The sequence below is a fragment of the Aulonocara stuartgranti genome, assembly GCF_965226115.1.
Source record: "Aulonocara stuartgranti genome assembly, chromosome: 16".
Taxonomy (NCBI): Eukaryota; Metazoa; Chordata; class Actinopteri; order Cichliformes; family Cichlidae; genus Aulonocara; species Aulonocara stuartgranti.
The window spans coordinates 6891205-6907668 of NC_138952.1; the positions used below are offsets into that span (position 1 = coordinate 6891205).

Here is a 16464-nt window from a genome sequence, read left to right on the forward strand (position 1 = left end):
CAGTTTATTATTATTGTGCTGTACGCAATAATAATATAATAATATTAATAACAATAACAAAATAATAATGATTATTACATATTAGCAATTATGACTAAAATTATACTTATATAATTAGATTTTAATTAATGATTGTGATTTTGAGTATTTTAATTATTATATAAAATAATTATTATTATCATACATATTGAGCCTGTGGAGCCATTGCTTTTCTTCAGGCAAAATTTCAGTGGATTCGGGGAAAAGGCGCAAACTAAGCAAAATGTGCAAATTCAGGGAATCAAGTGTCTAACACTCACTTTTGCAATGAGCACGTATTCTGTAGTTTTATACAGCAATATACAGCTTTAATGTAAGATTTCGGATGCAGAATTAACATCACATTATTTATTTGTTTGTTTTTATTTACGTAATAATTCTGCAGCTCCAGTACCTTTTGAGAGCAGCATTTCTGCCCTCGGTATAGTCTGTCAGGAAAAGCATGCGCAGTTTCTCCAACCCAGGTTGATCCCCTGGCAGTCAGAACTCAGGGTATTCCGGCCAACGTCTCATACGTCCTCCTCAGTGTTCAAACGTCACCTTCAGAAGTTGCCACGAATGCAAAGCGGCATGATGTGGAGGTTACTGAGCTGCACAGTGTGCCTGTTTGTGTCCGCAGGGCTGAGTCTGCGGCCAGTTTCGGCCGCTGAAGAGGAGCTGGACGGAGAAGTGGAGACTGAAGTTTTATTTAAACCAGAGGAGTGCAGCCAAAGGAGCAAGAGAGGAGATCTGATCAATGCTCACTACGATGGGTTCCTCGCCAAAGATGGTTCCCAGTTTTACTGCAGGTCAGTGCTTTGAAAACAGAGTTATGTGTTAGTCCGATGTTAATTTGGAGTGAGTAATGAATGCATACTTAATCCTAAAGTCCTCTTTAATGTGTGTTTAAAATGCTGAAGCTCTATTTAAGCTTTAAGTATGTTAAAGTGTAAAGGGATTGGAAACATTCCTCATTTTAAGTTTAAAGCAACCAAAATTAAAGTGCACGTTTAGTCAAACTTATTCAAAGATTGTTGATGTTCTTTGTCTCTGCTTTTATTTCTGTTTCAGTCGTACAGACAAAGATGGACAGCCTCAGTGGTTCGTTTTGGGTGTGGGACAAGTCATTAAGGGACTGGATGATGGGATGATGGGCATGTGTCCTGGAGAGAAGCGAAAACTAACCATCCCATCAACCCTGGCATTTGGAGAAAAGGGCAAAGGTAAAAACATCTAGGTGGTGGTAGGTGTGCTGATTATGTATTTCCCCACAAGGTTGGGGATGTGATTTTAAGGTTTTTATCATGAAAACTCAGTTATACTCAAGGTAAGGCCTTAAAAGGTTATCAGCAGTCTGAGTTTTAAGTTGCTTCTATCATTTCCTGTTGTGGTGTTCCCCAGGGCTCAGTTCTCGGTCCTGTTTTATTTTCTGTCTGTGTGCTTCTGTTGGGTCCAATAATCCATTAAGCAGTGACTGTGAAGACCCATAGAGGCCTTTATATGACTGTTTCAGAGGTTGAGAAGTACAACTTGTGTAAAAATGTGGACACCTCTTTAAACAAATAACTAAAAAGTCCTGAGATGTAAATAAAAATGTTTTCCATGAGCTTTGAGTTTCTGCAAGTTGACTTTGTTTCAGTGATTTGAAAGCGTTGAAGAAATTAAGTTTAAGTAAATCAGTAGAAAATCTTAGTGTTTGCTTCAAAAATGAGCTACAGCAGCATCTGTCTTTTTTATTATTCATTACATACATACATATGCTGTGTTTTCTCAACTCTGTTTTGTGTGATATTAGTTGATTGTTGCAGGTCTGCCTTCATGCTGTCTTATCTTCTTTTACAGCCCTTTAACTGAAGGGAGATCACATCCCTCGCAGTGTTTGCTACTCTTCTCCACATGGCATGTCCTGTAAGCATGCAAAGATCTTTAAAGGTCTCCTCTTCGTTTCTTCTTTGTATGTGTTGGAGAACTTTTGGAGGAGTAATAGTTGATTCTTTGATTAATACTAACTACAGTCCTCTGATAGTGGTGTGTTCAGTCTGGGATGTTGCATTTCACCCTTTGGGTGTGAAAGAAATGTTTCTTCTGCTTAGAGTGCATGTTTTAGTTGCCCCCTGCACTAGTTGGCTTTATAATGACCCACAGACACTGAAACAGAGCTTCACCGATTCTTCTCTCTGTACCCTCTGTTATTCTCTGTACATTAACTGCATGTCAATCTAATATTCTTTTACTCTCTTGCTCGTATAAAGCATATTTTATCTTGTTTGATTTTAACCAATGGCAGTCATTTTCCAAGGTACCTTTGTGTCTTTATTAGGCAATAAAAGAGAAATGGTTTGTAATCTAAAGCATAAGGTGAGAAAATCTAAAGATACTGCAGAATAATATGTAACCATAAAACGTTTGGGTCAAAAACATGGACATGGACTTATGATTTTTCCCAAACAGCTACTAAACAGACTGATGAAAAACAAACAAACATAATTTCACTTTGTAAACACTGAAGAGGAAGATTGTACTACAACACAAGCCATATTATTTGTCAGATAATTACTATTAGAGGCGACGGCTCACATAATACAAACTTAGCCTTAATGTAATTTAGTGGGTGGAGCCAGAGGTTATAAGGTTTGGGTTAATATTGCTGTAAATGGTAGTAGCAGGGCTTCCTGTGCCTGAAGTTACCATCCTGGAGTTCCACAAGTATACTTGGTCCCATCATGCTCACATCTTTCATTAACATCGTGTCTTTTGTAACAGATTGTAATGTCCATAGTTACTCATGCTGAAGATGCAGTTGTGTGTTGCAGAGCTGTGACATAGGGGGAATTAGCTATGGAGACCAAAGCAGATTTTGTATCAGGATGTAAACGTGTTTGTTTCTGCTGTAAAGTCTGGACATTTTAACATAGAAGTGTATGGAGACTGAGTCACTGCTGGAGCTTCAAGTGGACATTAGGGGAACTGCAGTTTTGACACTTTAGACTTTTTCTGCATTGTGTAATTTAATGGGGTAAAAACAGACGTAAGCAGCCGTACATGAATTTTTACATAAGATCAGTTTAAAAAAATCTTCTGGTCTCTTGGGGCTTGTGTAAACCTTTAGATTCACATTTTCAACACACATATTTTTCTTTAAGCTTCAGAGCAGCGTCTATAGTTTTGCTCTCAAATCACATTTTTAAACACACACCTATTCTTCTTGATAGTACAAACAATGCACCAAACCTACTGCGTACTTCCATGCCTTTATATTTTGCACTGATTAAAGTCACTACCATGTTACTCAGTGATTAATGTTTCTCTGTCGGTATCTGCTGTTTTATTCAACTCAGCACAAAAATCTGAAATCAGCAGCTGAGCCACCAATCTGATAAACTTCTTCAATGATAATGAATCATCGGTCATTTAAAATGTTGATGTTTTAAACAGGTCCGGTGCCTCCTAATGCCACCGTGGTCTTTGAGGTGGAGGTCCTCTCTGTGTCCAAGGGACCACGCACCATGGAGGCTTTTGGAAGGATGGACCTCGATAAAGACAAGAGTCTCTCAAAGGCAGAGGTAACTTTATTTTATAACCTGGTAATTACAATAAAAGCAAGGACACAGTTGGTTCAGCTCATGCTTTCTATCATAAAATAAGTCCTCTGTAATCCGATGACAGATGATCCCAATTCCACTTATTCAGCCGGACATTAGTCTTCAGTTCCAGGTCTGAATGCACCTTCAGTCCTAAATGACTGAATAGAAAAGTGAAAAGACAAAAAACTGCAGCACATTAATAAGGCAAGAGCCTGGAAACAGGGTCATCATATCTTAAGAATCAGATAAGCAGTCGAGCAGAATGGGCTTGTTTTATGCTGAAAATCAGGGTTATTAGGAGATACAAATTAGCACCTGGCCCATCTGTGTGCGTGCAGCTTAAACATGCATAGAAAAGACCTTCCTACAAATTTGTTTCTCTGTAATACCAGTCATGAAACTGAGAGAACAAACTACATGATTGTTATGTAATAAAACAGGATCCAGCTCTACATGAAATGTGCTTAGTTGGTCTCTTTTCGCACACGACTCTACCACTCTGGTGTATGTGGGTAAACGTGTGGCATTAAAGGCAAAAAACTGGGGTTCAACCAAAAAAAAAAACCAGCCAAAAACCCTTTGTCCAGCGTAAAAATATGTGATTCTGTGGCGAAATGTCCCGTTACGTTAGAATCGGCTAATCTCCTGCAGTCTCCAGTTTCATGCAAACTCACAAACACAATCTTGTTCCTGTCATGTGATTCTGGAACAGAAAGTGATGGTTTTCTTAAAATAAACCCGCGTCTTTACTTCTGCAGAGGCTGATCTCGTGGTTTAAATTTAAATTATCCCAAACTTGATAATCTGACTAATAATCCTGCCAGTGCAGTAACACATCAACCTGTTTTCACCAGCCCTACCTGAGATTATGTACCTTGCATGTTTATCATAGTGCATATTTCCACTCCTTCACATATAGTCGCCTCATAAAGAATAAAGGTTGCATATTATGCTCATTATCTCTATTTTATCTTTAAATTATTAACTGCAGTACCAAGAAGCTTCTAGCACGCATGTTGTCTGGATGGGTAATACTGAAAGAAAACAGGAGAACCAGCTGCTGAGGTTTCTATAACATATATATATATGTGATACGTTTCCTGTCAGGCACAGCGTGAGGGCGGCGTTATTAAAATTCAGAGTTTACTCTGAGGTGTTTCTCTGTTTCCAGGTGAAAGAATATTTGAAGCTGGAGTATGAAAAAGGGGGGAAGCCGCGCGACGACCCTTTCTACGAGAAGCTTATAGACGATATCTTCTACAAGAACGACGGCGACAGAGATGGCGTGATCAGTGCGAAGGAGTATAACATTTATCAGCATGATGAGCTCTAGCACTGTTTGTTTTTTTTTTAGTTTGTGTGTTATTTAGAGAGGAAACTAAAGGGAATACACACACACACACACACACACACACACACTTCCACTGTTAGATGTGTACACTTTTTCAGTCACTTTCCGTCAAACAGACTCACCACTTCTTCTTCATCTGGAAGTTTCCTGTTTTTCCCGCAAAGCCTTTTGAACATGTAAATTCAGGCCTGCAGAAGCGAGCATGTGAGGGGGTTTCTTCCTCTTTAGCGGTTATTTTGACCCATTTTGTCGTTGTAATGATTTGGAAAATGTTTGCGGTGGAAATAATGGGCCAGTGACTTGTTACCTGTTTCCCACTGACGTGAAGCCATTTCTGCCTTTGAGAACCAGCCCACATCGTCACTGGTGTGAGTACCCTTCATTCCAGTGTTTCTAGACCGTGTAAAAGATGGACTTAGCTACTCTGAAATCAGCCGTTGCTATTGCTGGTCCATCTGCTTTTTTTAAGGACTGACCACAGTAAAAGTATCCTGAAATATCAGCTTCAGTTTGGTGATAGTCTGTGCATTTTACAGCTTAAAATGTTGACTCAAGAGTTTGGAAACCCCATAAATCTTAATCTGATCCATAATCAATGGTCAGTCCTTGAAAAACCAGGTGGACCAGCACAACCCCACACAAGTGTGATCAGCCTGGAGCTCTTTGCATATTTGCCAATATAGTCTTTGAAATTTATAAAAGGCTAATGGCTGCTCTTCACCAGAAACAAGTTAAAGCTGAAGCATGCCCATGATTTCACAGGACCTGTCTTTGTGAAACCACAGGTAGCGCCCTCTGGTGACTGCTGAAACAAATTCAGGTTTAAGGCACTTGCAGACCATTTTCTATACAGTCTGTGGTTTCTAACAGAAATTTGGGCTGAGGAGGAAACATCTGAGGGCTGCTTCCGGTGGAAAATGGGTAAAAGAGGCCCCCCAAATAATCAGTAGTGACATGGAAACACTAAATGGGATTAAAATTCTGGGGCCTTTTTCTACGAAGCAATCTTTTCCTTATGTAGCTTCACTTAACCTAATCAGGCTAGGTGGCTATCGTCTCGATAAGTCATCCTGGGGTTTATCAGTCTAGGTATGAGTATGCTCACATGAAAGAGCCAGGATTTGACCACTCGCGAACATGCACAGGTGTACTGGCAGCAAATGCCGATGGAAACATGACAGCAGCAGTGTGTGAGAAGAAAAGAGCCGTATGGTAGTAAAATTCTGAAAACTCAGAGCTGTTCTATTAAGACAGAAGATTATTTAGTTATTCCTTTAAATTAAGTTGTTTGGATGCACGTACCACAGTCTCAGCCTTATTCTTTCATTTGCAGCCTGCACTGTTTAATGTTCTAAGAGCAAGTAAAGAATAAATAGAAAAAAAATTCAAACTGGCAAAAAGGTCAAGCCTTTAAGGTGTGCATGGCTTAGCCGCCCTGTCATACTATCTTAAAGCTTTCAGAACAATAAAGTTGACTGAATTGTTTGTAGCAAACAGGCAGAAAGGCGAGTAATAAATTTGCTTCCAAGAATTTCCATTTTTTACTTACGGTCATCAGATAAAGACAAAAACTTGAGACTCTCTTGCTGTTTGCACTCCGAGGTCTTCTAGGAATGGTGACGGATTTCCAGGAGAACTGATTGGTCAGAAGGTGGTGATTTCATATCTGCAGCATAGGTTACCATGGCAGCGCACTCATGGTAGAAGTGAACTGCTGAAAACCTCCAACTTTAACCTAAAGTTACTTGCTTTGTAGGATAGGCTGAGCTCCAAATGTTGTTTTAGGGCAGATTTTTCCTTTAGGAAGCAGACAACAAGTAAAGCTGAGCGAGCTCGAGTTCAGTCTGAAAGTAAGAATATGTGCAGCACCTGTGAAAATGTGCAAACACCACTATATATTTTGCCATTTAAAGGTTTTTTTCCTTCAAGTTTTCTGAACTTTGATTCAACTTTCAGCCAAAACCGAAGGATTGCACAACGTCCTGCAATCAGCCATGTGATAAAGTCTTTTAAGATGAACACAAGAACAAACAGCTCAGAGGATCCCGGCTGCCTCCGGGCCTCACAGCTCCCCGGATCAGCAGTGTTTCTCTCAGAAACCACGTCTGTAAACATCTGTGTGTAAAAGAATGAACTGTGACACAAGTGAACATAACTGATAATAAAATTGTGTTTTTGTCTTGGTGTGGTCAGATCTGTGTTTGTGTGTATGCAGAGGGAACAGATGAACGAAGAGGAGGAAAATCTGTATTCAGCCTCCTTAGTATGGAGGACTGAGAGTGCCAAAATCCTAAATAAAAAACCAACTCACTAATAAATCAATAGGACAAAAAATATCCATCTAGCTACTGAAACGTTTATAAATAAATATGAAAACATTTAAAAGTAAAAAGATTTAATAAATAAAAGAAATACTTTTTTTTTTAACAAAACCAGTTTCAGAAAAAATATTTATTAATAAATATCTGTATAATGTCCTTTTTAGATACAGTACTGTTATACACTGCTTTGGGAAATCGCAATGACAATGACATCAGCTAGGGATCTTCATCTTTAAGGGTGGCAGCCTGATCGTGGCGGCCTTCACCTCCGCTGTGATGTCAACGCCCAGCGGGGCCCTGCAACAACATCATCGATGAGCCAGTGTCGATTTAACCGGGGGGGGACGACACACACTTTAGAAAGAAAACTTAAAAGAACAATAAAATAAACCTCGTGAATAAATAAACTGACCTTGGCTCGTAGCAAACGTCAACATCTGGAGCCAGGATCCCTTTTCCTTCTCTCAGCCGCTCCACGCCGTTCCTAGTTTTAAAAATGAAAAATTAAGGAAAATGTTTTTCTCATCCTAATCTAAGAAAATTAAATCCGATTGGCTGACAGGACAGTAAATGCACCATGCAATCATCACTCCGTTGTCAGTGCAGAACTTTGCAGGAGGGCAGATCAGATGCAGACCGGTCATCTCCGTGACAATCGTCAGAGCTTTTCGGATGTACTGGTTGCTCGCAACTCCCCCAGAAAGCACCTAAACGTAAATCAATGTAAAGTAAAGGACTAGTTTTACTTTATATTATTTTCACTGTGAACACATTATAAGAAAGCAGCACAAACAGAGACATGTTTATTAAATCTATGGAAGAAATCTTTGGCTCCCGAGGATCGTTTGTACAGAAACCGACCTCATTACCAGAAATTTAGATCTTGTTTAATATGAACATCCACCAGTGAACATGAGACAAAATAAGGTAAGGTAATGATCCTGTGACTGAAAGGTGAATGTGACTATAGAAAGAAAAGTTAAGGTTAAAGCACTTTAAGCTCAGGAAGCTTTAAAACCATTCTAAAGATTTCAGCTTTGCATGATTCACAGTTCAAAATAATCCTTCTTTGAGACAATTTTCTTCTGACTGGCTGCAGGTGGGTGGGGATATCCCAGCAAACTCACCAAGGTGGGGCTGCTCGGCGGCAGCAGGCCGTTTGCCTTGCAGAACAGGATGGCGCGGTGTGTGCGCTTCGCCAGGTGGGCGGCGACGGTGTGCTGAGCGGCAGCTGCAATATCATTCACACATTTCAGCAGTGTCCCCTCTTCCACACCTACAGAGGGAGGGGAGGAGAGCCTAAAAGTCAGAGGTGAATCGCTGCTGCAGGCGTTATGGGGGAAACGGGGCTCGTACCTTCCTCTGCTTCTTTTTTCATTATCGTCATCGTAATCTGATTTCTGAGTCCAGCAAAGGAAAAGCAGCAGTCGTGCGTTTGTCCCATTGGTGTCCTGAAAGAGAACTTCGTCCTATCGCCGTCCCGAGCGAGCAGCTCTATGGCCTGGCCTCCGCTCAGCGAGGAGCACTGCGGGTGTTTGACGAGGGACAAACGTCTCGCCACCTGTAGGTCACAAAAAGTTTCATCTGCATAAAGAACTGAGGCTGTTGATGTTTCTCAAACTTCCAGCAACTCTCTTGCTTTGATCTCATGTGGGCTAGACCAGTGAAACACCTCTTGCTGAAGTATACAGAAATGTAACTACACGTTTAATCAATGAAATATCTTGAGAAATCTGTCAGCACGTCTCTTTGAGCTTAAATTGTAAGAAGTAAATGTGTAAAATTACAAAAAGCTATCATTTAATGGAATATGAATAACCATTGGGGAGATAAAGATAACCCCAATGGTTATATATGAAGACTGAAAAAAATTTTTCGTCTGATTTTCAGTATTGCTCTTATTGTGAAAGGACTCAAGGTTCTCTCATTGATCCTTCCTGAGCCCAGCCTCCCCAGTGGTCCCTATCCTGGATCACTTTTATGTAAAACACACTACGGACATGAAAAATCAGGATTTTGTGTTTTGGAAGTGAAAGATTTTCTCAACTTCTTGTGCTTTTGATTTTGTGGACTTCCTTCTCCAGGATCCCAAATCCTAATCTGTCTCCCTGTATCTGAGTCTGTCAGACAGCAGGGTCTCTAACATTTCTCAGTCTGCAGTCACCATGCCAACTGGTCCCCACAGGTGTGTGTGGCAATGTCACAAAACTAATTCATCATGTGGACGACACCTTGATAACTTTACAAAGGCCGGGTTAATGACCTCAGACCTGTAGCTCTCAGCCCCGCTCTGATGAAATGCTTGTAAAGGTCACATCTTCACTTCCTGCCACCCTGGACTAACAGGTCAATACCACCCTCTGCGCTGCACTGACACACCTCGAACATCAGGGGTCGTGTATGAACGCTGTTTTTAGTCTCAAATTTGGGACTTCTTAACAAAGTGACCACAGGCCCTTACAGAGGGGACTTACAAATAACGGGATTCTAGTCTATCCTAAACATGTAAATTAGTTTTGTATGTCATTACGGTCTCACTTTATCTAGAGTATCTCCGGGAGCTTCATCCAGAGCGTGACCCAAAAGCAGGAAGTCATCAACTCCCCGGGCCACAGCGAGGAGTGAGTGGCCTCCGGACACGAGCAGCACCAGGAAGGGGAAGCTGACGGGCTGGAGCATCCTCACAGTCAGGGCGTGGGCCTCCATGTGGTGGATGGGGATGAATGGCTTGTCATGCCGCCTCACCAACTGCCGAGTGAACTCAAGTCCGACACCCAAGCTCAGGGCCAGCCCGGGCTTCACTGTGGTGGCGATGGCGGCCAACTGGTTTGGGGCCACGCCACTCCTCTCCAAAGCCTCCTGGACCACACGCTCAATGTTCTCCCTGTGGAGCTGCTGGGCCACGGTAGGGATGATGCCTCCAGTCCTGCAGGTTTGAGAGCATGTCAGGTTACTCTGTTTATCTATGACGATCGCTGCCAGTTTTTTACAGCCCCTAACAAGCAGTGACCTTGACCTCTGACACCTACCTGAGATGCACCTCCTTCTGTGAATGCAGAGACTCTCCCAGTATGGCGCCAGTCTCATCCAGCACAGCCGCTCCCGTGTCATCACAGCTGGTCTCGATGCCCAGAACCAACCTAGAGCAGGAAGCAGTGTGACGGAGTGTGTATCCGAGCTGCAGCAGCCTCAGAGCCTTCACTTTACTGCGAAACATCTTCCCGAACTAGTCACACCTGTGAGGACAGGCAGGTAATACCTCAGGGTGACTTCACAGCAGTTCCTCCAGACATTAAACTAACATAATGGTAAGCCATGAATAAGTTCTTAGAGTTCAGGAAGCATGATAAACAACTGTATCTGTCCAGAAAACGTGGGTTAACCCAAGTTTCTGTCCTGCTTCGTCTCGCTGTGCTACATGTAAATAATTCCGACTACCCCAAACTCTGTGATTAAAAACACAAAACTGACAACAAAAAGGCGAATCAACAAATTTGGCATTAATACTACTTAAAACATTTCTATAAACTCAATAATAGAAAACGTATTTCGAAAAAATAAGGCACAGGTCCAAAAAGTCGACGCTTCTTTCTCTTCCGGACATTTTATTTCGGTGCACAAAGGCGTTACTGCGGATGGCGTCGGGCTGTTGGGATTTTACCTGAAGAAACGGAATTTTCATCAGATTATTTATGTCTAACCAGGTAAATCAGGTTCTTCTGCATGCTCTCCGTCGCAGTGTGCCGTTTTTAGAGTTCCTGCAGGTATCGAGTAGCCTCTAAACCCGGAATTCTTTTCAAAATCGCCCGTTTCCGTACAGTAAACTTGCCTTTGCGTTGCCTTTGGGGCCACACAGAATGTCGGATTTCTGTTTTGCGGTAAATAATTCAAGAAATAAAAATGTAACCGATATTAATGTGAAAGGTAGGAATTCTTTTACAAAGGCACAATATTCATAAGAATTTATTTGACTTAAATAAAACTATTATTTATCTATCTTTCTTTCACGGAGTCATAAACTCACACAGCGCCGTTTTAGCACTTAATTTAACGAGCAATTACACACACACGCACACTAACTTTAAAGCTTGGTGTTGTTGATTTTTGCTGACCAAAAATCATCGGATTTGGATGTCGAGAAAAAAGTTTTTACGACACTGGAGCTCGCGTGACCCGCGACTTTAAAGGCAGCGTCGTGTTTCTTTTTCTTGTTTTTCTCGAATTTTTCTGTTTTTAACTGCAGAACAAACAAAAGCCTGCTGTTGAGTGAGTGAAAGGTTTTAATGATCATTCAGTCTGAGTGAAGCTCCGTGTATGATGGGCTGTGGACACAGAGAGGAAATTCATCGGATTTAAAAAAAAAAAAAAAGGCTTTTCTAACTCTATGGACAGAAATTCAGAGATTAAAATTCACAAGTTTACAACTTTAATTTCATTCATTTTATGAATAAAAATCTGAATTTTAAAGTAAGTTTAAGTCTAAGGGGAAGGGGAAAATAAATCTCAATTGTAATTTTAGAGAAAAAACATGGGAATGCAGCAGAGTATTCATTACTTCTCATTAATTTAGTATAAAAATAACTGAAAATGTACCTTTTTAAAATAAAATAAATGTATTTAATTCATTTTAATAAACTTAAACTTTTTAAAAAAAACAACTAATTTAATATAAATATTAGTGAACCACAGAAAGACTGCTTTATTATTTTTATTTATTTTTTTCTGGGTTTTAATGAGTTTCATGTTAACTTTCTTAAGGAGGCATGGAGCGCCCAGCATGTATTTTGGAGGAGTTGAAGCAGTTTGTCGTAAGCGAAGCTCCGCCCACAGCGTATTGTGTTCCAGATTTCATATCTGAGGACGAGGAGTCGTACCTCCTCCAGCAGGTCTACAGGTCTCCAAAGACTAAGTGGACTCAGTTGTCGGGCCGGAGGCTCCAGAACTGGGGAGGGTTACCACACCCCAAAGGCATGCTGGGAGAGCGGCTTCCCGATTGGCTCCAGACGTACTGTGAGAAGATTTCGTCTCTGGGCACGTTCAGTGGGAAAACGGCCAATCACGTGCTGGTGAATGAGTATAAACCAGGAGAGGGGATCATGCCCCACGAGGATGGGCCGCTGTACCACCCCACCGTCACCACCATCAGCCTGGGCTCTCACACCCTGCTGGACTTCTATACGCCGCTCAGCAGCACTGAGGGCGCCGCACCGCAGACAGCGGAGAGCCGCTTCCTGTTCTCGCTTCTGGTAAGGCCACGAAGCCTTCTCATCCTGCAGGATGAAATGTACCAGCGCCTCCTTCACGGTATCCAGGGGCGCGAGCAGGACACGCTGACCGAGAAGGTGGTGAACCTGTCTGCCGCCGGGGCGCAACTGGGTGAGGAGCTGAACCGAGGCACCAGGGTGTCTCTGACCATACGGCACGTGCCCAAGGTCATCAAGACGAAGCTGATGCTGGGAAAGCGATGAAGAGCGATAGAGCTGACACTACAGCACAGTGATGGAGTTTTAGTTCAGATGGATTCACCGAGTGAATATTAAAAGGATTTTAGCATCTGTGTGTAAAACGACCAGAACTGATCACCACTGAGTCTTTAAGTTTTATGTTTTAATCAAGTAATCTGATGCACTTTCACACCTGGAATAATTTATTTGGAGTTCATCAGATGTTTGTTTATGTGACAGATGAAAATAAATACGACCATAAGCGGTGTGTGCACCGTGGGTTTGCTTACAAACACATCCACCAGTCTGTTAGTCTGTCTTAGTAAAGTGATGCACCGCCATGTGCTGCCAGCATGGGCGTGAGACACAGTTTAAAAGTCCAGCAGAGGCCGGATACTCAAAGAGCTGAACTTTAAAGTCACACAGGTCATGCAAAACTTCCATTAGAAGTAGTGGACAGAGCGATTAAACAAGCACGGCCATTCCTGTGGTTTTACGTATCAGCAGGTCTTAAAATGATTTAAATAGATGAGCAACAAAACATGACACATTACACTGTCTCATTATTTAACATAAACTGAACAAAAGTGAAGAAACAGTGCTGTGAAAACTAAGTATGTCCTCATCGCTTCCACACGAATTCGGAATAACTATCGTCTGGAGCATTCAGGTGTGTTAACACAATCCAACAATCTTCCCAGGAGTAGATACCCCAACACATTCACTCCAAGGTCAGACTGAGAAATACTTAGAGAAAAAAAATCCAAGAGCTCCATGTCGGACCCAACCGGCTTCAGGCAGCTAAAGGTTAAAGTTCAAGGCTGAAGAAATATGCTTTGTTTGGAAGGGTTACCTGGAGAAAGCCTTTTCTCTCTAAAAAGAACATGGCAGCACGGCTTAAGTTAGCAAAGCTGCATCTGAGCAGTGTTAGAGGTCTGTGCATAAATGAATGTCTGCAAACACCAGAGAACTGAAGCCAACGCTGTAAAGAAAGGGTGGGTCAAAGTTCCTCCACAACAGTGTGAAACACTTGATCAGAAAAGCATGACTTCAAGTTTTGGCTATTACGCCACCACGTAAAGGGAGTTAAACAGAATGAGTGAAACATTTTGGAGATCAGAGTAACGTGGACCCAGAGATACTCGAGGTGGTTTGAATCCATAAAAACACAGTTTTGCTTAAATGAAGAAATGTGAATGAACGTCAGTTTGAGTTTTCATGTTTTATTGTTGATCAACGAGAGATAAGAGAAATACAAAACCCCTCACGGTACCTGTTAATTTGTCTCGTGTATACAGGTGTGTTTCCTAGTTAGAAACTACATAATGGAGATGATGTCATATGTAGGTTGTCCACCAGGGGGCAGTGTTTACATATTTACTTTAAAGTGCAACTCCCCTGTTATTTATATTTGTCATAAGCTCAACTTGGGAGGATGGTTTTGAATCAATACTAATAATCTTCATTTTAATTATTTATTAAATAAAGATTTGCAGTTTTTTTTTAATAAACATGGCTTGATTTATGGGAAAAAATGTCAATATCTCCATCTTCACTCCCACCACACTGAGAAGGTTAAAACATTGAAGGTTGGAGGAAAACCCTGCAAACATGATTTCTGGGAGAGCCGTCCCTGCTGGAAGCCAGGTTTGATGAGTAACTGAAGGTTTTGTCATGTGCTGACAGGACGATACCGGGAGATCAGAGCCGCCGATGAAGCGCTGGAAAGGCTCGCCGTGTGATGTCGACTCCTGGGTCGCCCTTCCAGTCCTGTCAGATGAGCAGTCGCAGGATGTCGAGCTGGTGGAGGTGTACGCTGCGCCCATCCTCGACAAGAAGGAGACGTCTCGGCTCGTCAGGGAATTGAACAGCCTCTGTCCGCTGAGCGGCCTTCAGCACGTCAAGAGGGTGCGGCCGTGCAGCGAGAGACCCCACCCCCTGGAAGTCCTCGTGTGCCTCGTCAGTGATGTGCCAAAAATGCAGGTGGTTAGCATTGACTCTCTGCTGCCCTCAGGTGGAATAAATTGCAACGGGTTGGGCGAGCCTTTTGTGGTTAAGGTTCCCGCTCGTGCCCCTTTGACCCGACCCCAGTTTGAGTTAGCGAGCCAACACTGGCCCACGTCCTTTCACGAGGACAAGCAGGTGACAGTCGCCCTGAGAGGAGAGCTCTTCAGCCACCATCAGAAGGAAAGGATACACGCCTACATGGCGTCCGCTGTGACTGCAGCCAGAGAAGGAGGCGTGGCGGGGATGGAGGCCATCGGGGCTGTGGTGGTCGACCCAAAGACGGAGAGGATCATTGCAGTCGGCCACGACTGCAGACGCAAGCACCCTCTTCATCACGCTGTCATGGTCGTCATCGACCTTGTAGCTCGGAGTCAGGGCGGTGGGTTTTATGGTTTTGACAGTTACCCCGCCTGCAGGTTTACTTCAGCGAGCTCAGTTCAAACGGAGGCCCAGATAGAGAACGGCACTCAGCCGTACATTTGCACCGGGTACGACCTTTACGTGACGAGGGAACCTTGTGTGATGTGTGCCATGGCCCTCGTTCACTCTCGGATCGGTAGGGTTTTCTACGGAGTCACTTCAGCTGACGGGGCGTTAGGGTCAAAGTTCAAAATCCACACTCAGAAAGATCTGAACCATCGATTCGAGGTGTACAGAGGAGTTCTAAGCAGGGAGTGTGAGGATCTTCACAGCATGGATGACCACATCAAAAAGGACAGAGGAGAATGAAGCCAACTTTTTATTACACCTTGGAAATGAATTTAAAACTCAGACATGAAAGAGAAGCCAGCTACATTTTCTCTAATGGCCTGCAGGGGGCAGCGACTCGTCAGACGCTGTAAGACTTCTGATCCTGTAGAAGTCAATGAGAAGACAGCCACGTCTCCCTTTGGTTTTTGGCTTCCGAAAACATGTTCCTGATGAGTTAAATCAAACATTCAGTCCAGTTAAATTATGATCACGACTGGAGTCAGAAATGAGGATTAATCAGGACATGCTCATTATATAAATACCTGTTAATCACAAGTCTGTAAAATGTTGATGTTTTAAGCTGAGATAAACTTCAACATCTACTGAGTTAATTATGCTTTTGTATCAGAGATCCAGTGAGAAATTTTTTATTACATTTTTTATCCAAACCCAGATAAAGAACTTGTGTATTTGTCTCCATCTAGTGGTCAATTAGATTTACTGCAGTGGTTAAATCCTTTACCTTCAAAGCATATCGGAACATCAGCTCTGCTTTCGCCTGGAAGCTTCTTCGCACAGCTGCCCACACTGAGAGATCTCTAGAGATTTTATTACGCCACAAAACCACTACCTACAGCAGTTATTTAAATCGAAACACCCAATGCAGCTCTTTAGAGATCAAGATGTGGATGTTAGATGTTGATGTTTCCTCAATTCTCCCTCAAAGGTCCCACAATATTTAATCACACATGTATTTAAAAGACCTCATAAGGAAACATAATAAAGGCTAAAAGAGAAAATTCAACAGCTAAATGTATTTTTTTTAAAAGCAAACAAACTGGTAAACAATGCCCCCTGGTGGTTGAATTTTTAGCTACATTTTGCAGAAAGTGGTTACTGAAAGTACCTTTAATGTGTTTGAGCTGGAGTGGAAGCGTATAGAGAGGATGTACATACACCTACAGCCAATTAACCCTCAAATGGATGTCTTTGGACTGTGGGAGGTGCACTACAGATTTATGACATTGATCAGTAATTGAACGGCGTCA

The 16464-nt window shown here is 42.2% G+C and overlaps 4 protein-coding genes across 6 annotated transcripts; 3 read left to right on the plus strand and 1 right to left on the minus strand.

Moving 5' to 3' along the window:
* Positions 1 to 557: 557 nt before the first annotated feature.
* On the plus strand, positions 558 to 7133 carry fkbp7 (FKBP prolyl isomerase 7). The gene is made up of 4 exons (XM_082508618.1): positions 558 to 827; positions 1090 to 1241; positions 3454 to 3581; positions 4774 to 7133. The coding sequence occupies exons 1-4, from the start codon at positions 598 to 600 to the stop codon at positions 4933 to 4935; spliced, it is 672 nt and encodes a 223-aa protein (XP_082364744.1). The 5' UTR covers positions 558 to 597; the 3' UTR covers positions 4936 to 7133.
* A 258-nt stretch (positions 7134 to 7391) lies between these two features.
* On the minus strand, positions 7392 to 11565 carry osgepl1 (O-sialoglycoprotein endopeptidase-like 1). Of its 2 annotated transcripts, XM_082508246.1 has the most exons (8): positions 11355 to 11565; positions 10304 to 10510; positions 9813 to 10200; positions 8631 to 8835; positions 8402 to 8550; positions 7851 to 7981; positions 7687 to 7758; positions 7392 to 7571 (listed from the first exon to the last, which is right to left on the minus strand). In XM_082508246.1, exons 2-8 carry the CDS (start codon positions 10489 to 10491, stop codon positions 7487 to 7489), a joined length of 1218 nt encoding a protein of 405 aa, XP_082364372.1. In that variant the 5' UTR covers positions 10492 to 10510; positions 11355 to 11565; the 3' UTR covers positions 7392 to 7486. The 2 variants fall into 2 exon arrangements, with proteins under 2 accessions (XP_082364372.1, XP_082364371.1); XM_082508245.1 differs by lacking the exon at positions 11355 to 11565 and having other exon boundaries at positions 10304 to 10707.
* alkbh6 (alkB homolog 6) lies at positions 10436 to 13015 on the plus strand. 2 transcript variants are annotated; one of them, XM_082508249.1, is made up of 2 exons: positions 10436 to 10526; positions 12033 to 13015. In XM_082508249.1, exon 2 carries the CDS (start codon positions 12038 to 12040, stop codon positions 12740 to 12742), a length of 705 nt encoding a protein of 234 aa, XP_082364375.1. In that variant the 5' UTR covers positions 10436 to 10526; positions 12033 to 12037; the 3' UTR covers positions 12743 to 13015. The 2 variants fall into 2 exon arrangements, with proteins under 2 accessions (XP_082364375.1, XP_082364374.1); XM_082508248.1 differs by lacking the exon at positions 10436 to 10526 and adding an exon at positions 10890 to 10978.
* adat3 (adenosine deaminase tRNA specific 3) lies at positions 10891 to 16345 on the plus strand. Its single transcript, XM_082508247.1, has 2 exons — positions 10891 to 10978; positions 14405 to 16345. Exons 1-2 carry the CDS (start codon positions 10967 to 10969, stop codon positions 15452 to 15454), a joined length of 1062 nt encoding a protein of 353 aa, XP_082364373.1. The 5' UTR covers positions 10891 to 10966; the 3' UTR covers positions 15455 to 16345.
* The last annotated feature ends 119 nt before the right edge of the window (positions 16346 to 16464 follow it).

Coding starts and splice junctions, on each gene's coding strand:
- osgepl1 (XM_082508246.1), bottom strand. CDS start 10,491: ATGTTTCGCAGTAAAGTGAAGGCTCTGAGGCTGCTGCAGCTCGGATAC. Junction 8,551..8,630: donor GAAAAAAGAAGCAGAGGAAG/GTACGAGCCCCG, acceptor CTCCCTCTGTAG/GTGTGGAAGAGGGGACACTG. Junction 7,982..8,401: donor CGCCGAGCAGCCCCACCTTG/GTGAGTTTGCTG, acceptor ATTTACGTTTAG/GTGCTTTCTGGGGGAGTTGC.
- fkbp7 (XM_082508618.1), top strand. CDS start 598: ATGCAAAGCGGCATGATGTGGAGGTTACTGAGCTGCACAGTGTGCCTG. Junction 828..1,089: donor GGTTCCCAGTTTTACTGCAG/GTCAGTGCTTTG, acceptor TTTCTGTTTCAG/TCGTACAGACAAAGATGGAC. Junction 1,242..3,453: donor ATTTGGAGAAAAGGGCAAAG/GTAAAAACATCT, acceptor TGTTTTAAACAG/GTCCGGTGCCTCCTAATGCC.
- alkbh6 (XM_082508249.1), top strand. CDS start 12,038: ATGGAGCGCCCAGCATGTATTTTGGAGGAGTTGAAGCAGTTTGTCGTA.